At 42.7% G+C, this 10299-nt stretch overlaps 1 protein-coding gene across 8 annotated transcripts in view; it reads right to left on the bottom strand.

Moving 5' to 3' along the window:
• Positions 1 to 1361: 1361 nt before the first annotated feature.
• Positions 1362 to 10299, bottom strand: part of LOC123970206 (chromodomain-helicase-DNA-binding protein Mi-2 homolog) — a 32727-nt gene continuing 23789 nt past the window's right edge. For 7 of the 8 annotated variants that reach the window (XM_046048124.1, XM_046048122.1, XM_046048118.1 and 4 more), the window contains 7 exons: positions 9378 to 9428; positions 8513 to 8586; positions 5373 to 6161; positions 4931 to 5111; positions 4614 to 4758; positions 2208 to 2252; positions 1362 to 2111 (listed from right to left, as the gene is read on the bottom strand). In XM_046048124.1, coding sequence (XP_045904080.1) covers positions 1789 to 2111; positions 2208 to 2252; positions 4614 to 4758; positions 4931 to 5111; positions 5373 to 6161; positions 8513 to 8586; positions 9378 to 9428 — 1608 coding nt within the window. In that variant the 3' untranslated portion in view covers positions 1362 to 1788. The remainder of the gene's footprint in view (positions 2112 to 2207; positions 2253 to 4613; positions 4759 to 4930; positions 5112 to 5372; positions 6162 to 8512; positions 8587 to 9377; positions 9429 to 10299) is intronic. The other variant, XM_046048125.1, reaches the window with a different exon arrangement.

The raw sequence follows: 10299 nt of genomic DNA, 5'->3' as shown, positions 1-10299 counted from the left end.
TCCAAGGTCAACGCAGCCGTCTACCAGGAAGTTTTAGAGCACCTCATGCTTCCTGCTGCTGACCAACTTTATGGAGATGCAGATTTCATTTTCCAACAGGACTTGGCACCTGCACACAGTGCCAAAGCTACCAGTACCTGGTTTAAGGACCATGGTATCCCTGTTCTTAATTGGCCAGCAAACTCGCCTGACCTTAACCCTATAGAAAATCTATGGGGTATTGTGAAGAGGAAGATGCAACAATGCAGAAGAGCTGAAGGCCACTATCAGAGCAACCTGGGCTCTCATAACACCTGAGCAGTGCCACAGACTGATCGACTCCATGCCACGCCGCATTGCTGCAGTAATTCAGGCAAAAGGAGCTCCAACTAAGTATTGAGTGCTGTACATGCTCATACTTTTCATGTTCATACTTTTCAGTTGGCCAACATTTCTAAAAATCCTTTTTTGTATTGGTCTTAAGTAATATTCTAATTTTCGGAGATACTGAATTAAATATGATTAATATTTAAATAATATTAAATATGAAGTCGTAGTCCAACAGAGCTAACGACGCTAACAACAACACTGGAACCGGATGTGCACAGAAGCTAGCTGCTGAGAAGCTCCAGTGAAGATGAATCTACGTTGAAATCCAAAAAGTAAAAAGCTAATTTAATAAAAGCAGTTAACTCCGAGCTTCAGAATCTGACCGACTACGGGTGTTTATTTGTCCAATGGTTGCAGCGCTGCTCCTCTCCCCCAAGTTTAGCAGCTCTCAGCCGGCCAGCAGATTTTCAGTCCCCCGCTCTGCCTGGCCCTCTCCACACAGCGCTCTGAATCCTCGGTGATGTACGGACAATCTCAACACTGATAAACTATCGTGACTCAGTTTCATGCGACTTCTTCGCTTGAGTTGAAAATATTCAACTCTACTGTCTGACTCTACTCTGACTTTGTATGTAAACTTACCGCCCCAAACGCTCGCTTCGCTTTTGGTCTGAAAGCACCATAACAGCATCTGATACCCGCTTTCATGTACGCCGGTTCCCGCTTCGGGTAATGGTTGGCCAGATGTGAGGTGGTGTGGAAATGGGTAGGGTATGCAACTTCTTTCCTCAAGCTCTCCTGTACATTCTTCATACTACACCCTCCCTCACGTCTGCTGTGTACAACCGAATGCAACAACATAAATGCTCTAAACTGTCCCAAAGTGTGCACCATTTTTTCAGTGACTCCCACATCTCTGACACCATGTTTAAGGTGAATGTTGCAATTTGGGAAAACAAACACTTCTATCTTTAGACATGGTCAGACGACGTGTCGTACAAACTACAGTTTGTTTAGCCTTCAGACATGGTTGTAAGACGTGTTGTCCGAGGTTTGTTTGAAGCATACTGAGAACTTTAATAGCATCCACGGGGTGTTCACACCCTTAACTTGTGTCAGTGCAGTTTGAGAAAGTGCATACAGGAATAAAACTGTCAATTTACAACACAACTGCTGTCTTTACAAACTTCTGCTCCCGATGGCTTTGTTTTCCTTTACTTCACCTCACCTCCTCTTCTCTATTTCTGACTTGCCACATTAGTCTTTACTTTGCACATTTGCGTCATTGCAGTTCATTTGTCGTTGATCACTGAAGGACTTTAAGTCTGTCCATTATGACTCAAGATTAGTAATCACAGGAGCTGAGATGAACAACACTAAAACACTGTACGAGTCTAGATCCCACCATGCTACACCAGCTTGTGGCGATTGATGAGCAGGGTGTGATTCAGGACTCTTTCTGAGCAGGATTAGAATTTTTCAGTTGGGGTTTTGTGCCGGGGCCACCGCGGCCTCGACTGACACGTCTGAATCCATCTGTGCCCCTGGAGCCGGGACGGGGGCCGGGCTGACTGGGACATCCACTGTTCCTTGCCTGCCGTTGGTCAGGGGGCTGGGCCAGGACTGAGAGTTGTGCACGCCTTTCTCTGGGCAGTTCTGCACAGTGATGATGCGGTTAAAGGCCTTTAGGCGGCGCCACAGCTGCAGGTAGACTTTACACTGGATGTACATGAAGATGAGACCGCCTATGAAGCCTATGGCCACCACAATCAGCTTGGTCCAGAAGGGCCACTCCAGCACTTCTGAGGATGCACACACACAAACACATTGCGGCTGAAAATCGACCTGCAGGATGTGTGACGGTTCATGATCAGAGGTGTGTGCAGAGCTGTGCTTACCGTCTTGCGAATAGTACTTCAGAAGAGAAACTCTCCATAATTCCTCTGCAATCAAGAGTGAGTGTAATTTCTCCTTATTTCTATGATCTCTGAATAAACATGTATGCTATTTATGATATACACGGAATATATATTAATGTTAATTAATATATATCTGTGTTTGCTACCTTTAGCCTTAGGTCCTACAATATGAGAATCATAATACAGATACACTATGATCACAGCACGACACATCACACCATCAACAAAACAACAATGAACTTACAAAAGCACAGATGTAAATCGTGACAAACTCATAAAGGAGGAGCAGATGTGTGCGACCATCAAGTGACCTGCCAAAGTGTCAGTCAACGAAAGACTGGTGGTTTTGCATGTTTAGTTTATGTCACATGGGTGCGGCAGTAGCTCAGTCCGTTAGGATTAGGCTGGAAACCGGAGGGTTGCCGGTTTGAATCCAGCTTGGACTAGAGTTGTGGAGTGTGGACTAGTAGCTGGAGTTCACCTCCAAGAACCCTTAAGACCAGACCTGTGTGTAAATACTAGCAATAGAGTGAAAACATTGAATTTCCCTTTGTGAGATTAATTAAGTATTTTAGAATGGTTTGTAGAGATTTGTGTAGTCACAGTGAACCTTCAGCTGGCTCTGTTTTTTCTCAAATGTAATGAGATTATGAGCAGAGACCGCATGAAACCTTGCTGGTAGATTCTTGTCCTGAACTCCATCTGAAACTCGACATTTGTGTTTGCACACAGTTTGTTTTCTGGGTTTCATTTTCTCTTGGTGTTGAAGGAAATGCTTTTTTCTCATTGCTATCTGATCATAATATATCTCACTCTAATGTATGATTATACGTTAACATAAAAACATGGGTAAGTGTTCACTTTGATGGATCATCTATGTGATACAAAAACAAAAAGTCTTGAAAGCAAGTATATTTTCCAACCATTAACTATGTGAAAAACAGGAATTCTATCACAAAATGTTTATGCAATAAACAGTTAAAGAGACATAAACAATATATATACAAATCTAGTGAATATGTCTATTTAAAGTCATTGTTGCTTCATTTTAACTGCATTTTCAATTTTCACTGGAAACATCACAAACTGGCATGGGATGTGCATGGCCCAGGAGCGGAGGGCTCTGAAGTGGGTGATTAAAACTTCTCAGAAGATCACTGGTACCAATCTCCTGAGCATCAGTTATATCTGTGAGTTGAGATGCCTACAGAGCCCCAAGCTCTCAGACGTTTATACTAAAATTCATCCTCAGCACTGCACTTGATTAATTGTAGTTTATTTCTGTCCACTATTTTTATGATTGATTTTACAACTTTACAACCTGTTGTAATGTGACAAATAAACCTACCTTGTAACATGAGCTTGTTGTAATTTTGAGATAACATGGTTTAATTTAAGGCTTTGTATGTCATAATATCAATATGTGAAACTAGGTAAAACTGCACGTGACGCGGACATATGTGCAATTGTTCAAGTCTTCACTATGGAGCTAGATCCCTAATGTGCAGAGGGACACTTATGGATGACCATCGCAGCAAGTGTATAGGCTGGGAGATTTATGCTTTACAACACACACACAAAAAATTTTCACTAGTTTCACTAAATTTAGAGAAAACATGAATACAACACGTGACTACACAGGAAGCCTATCGAAATGGCATCACCAGAGTCAGACAGCTGTAAAGATCAGCAGGTGAAAAAGTTGACGGTACAATGTGGAGTTTTTGACCACTAGGGGCTGCAATGTTTTAATGATCTGGTGTTGTTTTTATTAGGTGTCTTTTTCCAATGTCGTTTGGTGTTTCACCACAGAGAATCGCCTCTGCGTCACCACCTATGTTTTATCAGCATGAGGATGCACAAAAGCGGACGTGATACACATTTTTGCAGAGGGCAGTAATACGTATCTACAACTGTGACATACAGTATGTACATTTTTATATAATGGAAAAATTGCATAGCCTAACTACTTATGAACCTATAGTATTGCAATGTTACATATATTTTTTTATCCTTGAATTTTAATCATAAAGTTTGTTAAGTTGTATTTTTCCTCTTATTCTAATTCTTAATCTATTTTTTTTTTTTTAGCTAACTGGAAACCTGCATTTCACTGCAAGCATATGTAAACAATGCAGTTTCAAAAAATGTATGGTTTGCAAATGTTGACTGAGGTAGGAAATTAATTAACATGTTTATTATTTTTATACACACAACACCTTTATGTGAGTAATAGTGAATGTGAATAAAACTGTTTAACAATTAAAACTCCCCATGGTACCTTTGATTTGGATCATAATACTGTTTCATTGAAGCCAAACATCAACAAATTTTACCCTGCGTGTCTCCGGTATGTGAAAGAGGGAGTCGGGCGAAAGTACTGACCGTTCTTCCCAAGTCTGATCTCTTCCGCGGTTCTCTTCACCAGAACGTAGACTGACCACAACATACAAACTATTGCTATCAGATGAAACAACACTGAACAGGAAATCTTCCTCCTCTCACTCTTGGACATGTGTAGCTTCTCCCACTGGAAGACAGAGGGATGGAGATGGAGAGGGGATGAGAGGCAACATTGGTTGAAGGCGGAGGGAGAGAGAGAGAGAGAGAGAGATGGTGTTGTTACATTATTACAGCCTGATACTTTTGACTGGTAGAGCAGATCCCAGTTCATAGTTGTGAATGAGGTTTATGAGCTTTACCTTGCGTAAAGGTTTGAGTGTCGTCTCCATAATGAAGTCAAACTTGCAGAGTTCACAGCAGCGAGTGTCTGAAGATTTGATCCACTGGTTGAGACATGCCTGGTGGACGAAACTCAGGCTCCCCGTGCAGCGACAAGGCATTATCAACGGGCACTCGTCATCCCCCTCACAGTGGCAGATCCTACACACACACACACACACACACAAACACAGAAAATAAACACACACAGCAGACACACACACACACACACACACACACACAGATCAGAACAGGCAATGAAATTCAACCTCTGCACTACTTTTATGGATTGTCTTTTACATCGCTGACAAAGAAAATGTCTCATTTTGGATGATAAAATTAAAGTTGAACTTGAACCTGATATTGACAGATGATTAGTGCACACACCCACACTCATATAGGCTCACAAACATATGCACTAACCTGCAGACCTCCAGCTCAGAGTCATCAGAGCAGGGCTGCGCTGTGCCTCCATTCACACGGCAGTGTTTTTGTGGTGTTGGCACTGACATGTCCCCACCCCCTGACCCCTTTTCCTGGTATCTCTTGGTGATGAGCTCCTCGCCGTCCTCTGCCAATGAGGAGCTATTTCCTGCGTTGCGTGACTTGCATTTCTTATCTCTGCCATGTGAGCCTTCCCTTTGTGAAATGTGGCCGTCTCTCTTCATCGAGGACCTGCTGCTGTGCCGCTTTTTAAGGCCTCCGCTGTCCTCCACCAGAGCCTGGTTCTCCTTCCCTTCATTTGAGCCCACCGACTGCAGCTCCATGACCTCTGCTTTGTTCGCTCCATCCCTCTCTCGGCTGCTTCCACTGCGGCGCCGCACTCTTCGAGCTTTCTCTTTGCTCCAGCTGCGGGCTTCGCGCCACGCCTCATCGTCTGAGGTGGAGTCTGACTCGATGGCTCCTGAGCAGCGGAGGCGAGGGGGAAGCTCTCTCCGGTTCTTGGAAGGCCGCTCCCTCTTCTCCCCCTTCTCACTGCGGTCAGAGCTGAGGCTGCGGTCAGTCTGCTCCTGTTTGCTGTTGGTTTCCACGCAGTCGAGGGTGGCGCAGCTGTTCCTCTTGCGGCGGTGACGACGCTTCACCTGCTTCTTCTGGGCCTGAGCTGACGAGCCCAGAGTTGTGCTGGTGACGGTCATCACAGCAACGTGTGTGTGCTTGCTGTGTTTGTGGGATTCAGAAGTATCCTCCTCTAAGCGGGTCAGCTGGCCAGGGCTGAACACACACACACACACACACACACACACACACACACACACACACACACACACAGATGGAGATGTGTAAAAAACAATAAAAGTGAAATGAGATGGATAAGACATGAATGTGATGACATAAACTAAAAAATGGTCTGAAACCTGATTGTAAGCCGACATGGGTCAGTTCACACAAAAAAAACAATTACAAAAAACAATATTTTATAAGTTACTTGCAGTCTCGCTATGCAGAATGATTTGTCTTTACATGTACAGATTCTGATTTGGATTTCATCTGTGGTAGTATTTGTAAAAATTTCATTAAAAACTATCAAGAATCTATGTCCCCATTACTCTGGAAAACCCATATCCACTTTTCACAGGGACTATTTCCTTATCCTTATCAAAAAGTAGTTCACTATGAGATCTCCTATTTATCAGTAACATTTCTAGAAATATGTCAGTATTGCTGAAAGACTGAAATAATACATATATATATATTAGGGCTGACCCACAATAGTCGAAAATTCGAGGCGAGAGAGAGAGAGAAAGAGGGAGAGAGAGAGAAAATGGTCAACAATAAGCTTCAGTTTAGCTTCAGCTCGCAATCGGCGCGCACAAAAACACACAGGACATGATTCGACTATCAGTCGACTATAGGCAGGACTTGACAATGTAAATCCTTAATCGGGATAGCCCTAATATATATATATATATATATATATATATAGCTCCTGGATTGCTCAGTGGTTAATGCCACTGACTTTGGTACAGGTGATTGTGGGTCGATCGATTCCCGGTCAGGGCGGGGGTATCCAGGTGGACCCTTAGGCAAGGTCCTTAATGCTACCAGCCTACCTCGGGCATGAGTGAAACCGCAAATACAAGAGCCATACCGGCTCGGACCTCGCCCGGGTCAACAAGGTCTGCGTCAGCTACTGGAACAAGCAATCCCGGTGAGAGAGGCCGGGTAATGAGTATGCCATGAGTTTGAGCTGGAAGTCCCAAGGTCAAAATGGAAGACACCTCCTAAGGTAGTTGAGAATGACTGAGCTAAGCTCCTGTGGGATTTCAAGATCCAGATTGACAAACTGGTGATGGCTAACCAACCAGACATCGTGTTGATCGACAAATAGCAGAAGAAGGCAGCAGTGATACATGTGGCAATCCCAAGCGACAGCAACATCAAGAAGAAGGAACACGAGAAGCTTGAGAAATACCAAGGGCTGAAAGAGGAGCTAGAAAACATGTGGAAAGTAAGAGCAACAATGGTGCCAGTGGTAATCGGAGCACTGGGAGAGTGGCTACAGCAGATTCCAGGTAAAACATCAGAGGTCTCTGTACAGAAGAGTGCAGTCCTAGGAACAGCTAAGATACTGCGCAGAACCCTCAAACTACGGTGCAAAAACCCAAACCCGGGTCCCGAGCTTGAGGATGCACATACCACCCCGCAAGGGGTGAGAGGGGGATTTTATTTTATTTTTTATATATACATAAATATGTATATATGTAATTCTAGTGAATTTCAACTGTCACTGGGCAGCATCCATCAGAGATATTAGGATTAGGATAACATCCAGCCTGCTTCCATATTTCTGGATCACATCTCCGATTTTTTCAGTGATTAATTTAGGTCTGTATGACGGCTGTTTCATGTTTAAATAATGACTGGTAGAGCTAATCAGAGCTTTGTAGGTAAGGATGGCAATGTCATTCCTATGAGCAAGAGCAAAATATCCAACGTATGAGATGCAGGTCTACAGGTTGCAACTTACAGAAGCATATTTTTCCAATCAGTGTGAAAAACATTAAGTAAACTGTTCTTACAAACTCCCACAAGCTTCTGTGAAAATACGGACGGATATGGCTTTCACTTTGTGTGGTTAGGACAAAATAACTGAACAACGTAATGGGACATGATGTGTGACTGAATAATGAAATGAAAAGAAAATGGCTATTTAGCCCTGATTATCAGGCTGGGTAATCAGAATAGTAAATGGCAAATGTAAAATGATTTGATCATGATATGTGACAAATGGAGGTCCAAGCATCCAGGCATCGAGTCCAAACTGAAAACAAACACAGCGTCCTTTCAGGACTAAGCCTGTCGCCGTGACGACCACACCACCAATTGATATAAAAAACTAAAGGCTCTGCAATCAGCCATCTTCCTCCACTATTGGATTTCAGCAATTTAGTTAATGCCCTCGGGGTGGGGCAGACAATACTAATTGAGTCTCCCAGAGAAGCAGCTTTAAACTGTACATGTTAACATCACAGAGAGCTGTGGCTGCTCTGGTGCCATTTCTTTGCACTTTCTGCCCAACTGACTGTATTTCTGGGTAAATCTTAAAGAGACAGCTGTCTTACCTGCATATGTCCTGAGCAGACGGGGTGATTGATGTTCTTGAAGCTGTGGTGAGTCCTGTTGTAGAATTGCTGGCCTGAAACAACAAACGGACTCAAATTAGCGTCCACGCTTCTATGCAAGTACAACAATCTGTCACTGGTCATCAACTATCACTAGTTTTTCTAAATATCACAACTTCTTTACACACTAACTAATGATTTCATAATCAAAATAAAGATTGTATTTAATGACAAAGCATAAACATGAATTATCTTAAAGCTGCATTAGTTGATTTTTGGGGAAAAGAACCCAAAATAAGCTGACAAATCCTGACCTTTTTTGGCCTTTTAATGTTGTTATTGCTAACATGTTAGCATGCAATTGCCCATGTACACATCCAGCATCCATAGAGAAACACTGCCATTCATTCTGAGCATTTCTTTATTTCTAGCCACCTGACAAATTGAAGCCCAGTATTCACTCTCTTTTTAGCTCTGCTTTGGCCTCCACCAACTCCTGAGAAATGTATCTGAGCCTTGAGCTGTTAGACATTAGGTTTTTGACATTAGCTAGTTGTTAACTTTGTCCTGATTTATCTTTAGACATATACAGTCAATTTGGAAAAAGATGCTAATAGGTGACCTTTACAAATATTGTAAAGGTTTATTAGTACAACCCTTCCATATCATACATAAGAGGAGCTTAAGGCATAATTCTGTGTCTCATGAGACATACAACAGTGTGTACTTAGAGCAACTATATATTGATTGGTTAGTAAAACACATTCTTGCACATCAGATTCTGCTTGGATAAATGATGCTACCATACACTCTGAACTGTGACCTTGATTTTGGCCCTTTACACTCGCTGATATTCAGCGGTTACCTTGGAGATGTTGCTAGATCGACTCCCTGAGCGCCCGGGAGCCTTCCTCCCCTGCAGGGAGAAGGACAGACAGAAAAATCATTAGAGAACACAGAGAATGGCACCTGAGTAGCCTGCTGTTTTCAACCCGGCCATTTCTTTGGCACACAAGATATAACCTTAATAAGACATCCCAACAATATTTCACTGCATTCATGTCAACACAGGAGCAAAGGGAGACGTGATCTGCTGAAGAACAGTTATTTTCGGTTAATTATTTAGTCTATAAAATGTCAAAATGTTTTAATAAAAATATTATAAAACACAGAAAGGCAGCAAATCTTCACATTTGAGAGAATAAAACCAGAGAATATTTCCCATTTTTTTTATTAAAAAACATTTAAAGAGTTTGTTTAATCAACATTCTTTTCTGTCAATTAACTAATCCAGGGGTTCCCAAACTTTTTCAGCTCAAGACCTAAAGAGAAATGTGTTGTCTCAGCGGGACCCAAACTACTGATAAAGAACACAACAAACCATGAATTTAAGATCTGTAAGCTGGAGTGGGGAGTGGGGTCAAATATATCACAGCAATAATCAAATTTGTTGAGTGTAATGTGATCCTGCCAGAATAGGATCTCCCAGATTGGATCTGGCACCTCCTTTGTCACTATCTGCCTGCCTAAGGAGCTGCTGGTCCACTTTTACACAGCCATCATTCAGTCTGTCCTCTGCACGTCCGTCACTGTCTAGTTTGGATCTGCCACCAAAAAGGACAGGAACAGACTACAACGGACAGTCAGACTGCAGAAAAACTCATCAGTGCCAATCTGCCCTCCATTCAGGACTGATACATTTCCAGAGTCAGGAAACGGGCAGAAAGCATCACTGCAGATCCAACTTCTCCCCTCTGGGAGGCGCTACAGAGCACTGTACGCCAAAA

The sequence above is a fragment of the Micropterus dolomieu genome, linkage group LG04 (assembly GCF_021292245.1).
Source record: "Micropterus dolomieu isolate WLL.071019.BEF.003 ecotype Adirondacks linkage group LG04, ASM2129224v1, whole genome shotgun sequence".
Classification (NCBI taxonomy): Eukaryota; Metazoa; Chordata; class Actinopteri; order Centrarchiformes; family Centrarchidae; genus Micropterus; species Micropterus dolomieu.
The sequence above is the reverse complement of the archived record's forward strand: the minus strand, read 5'-3'. Positions and strand labels throughout refer to the sequence as shown.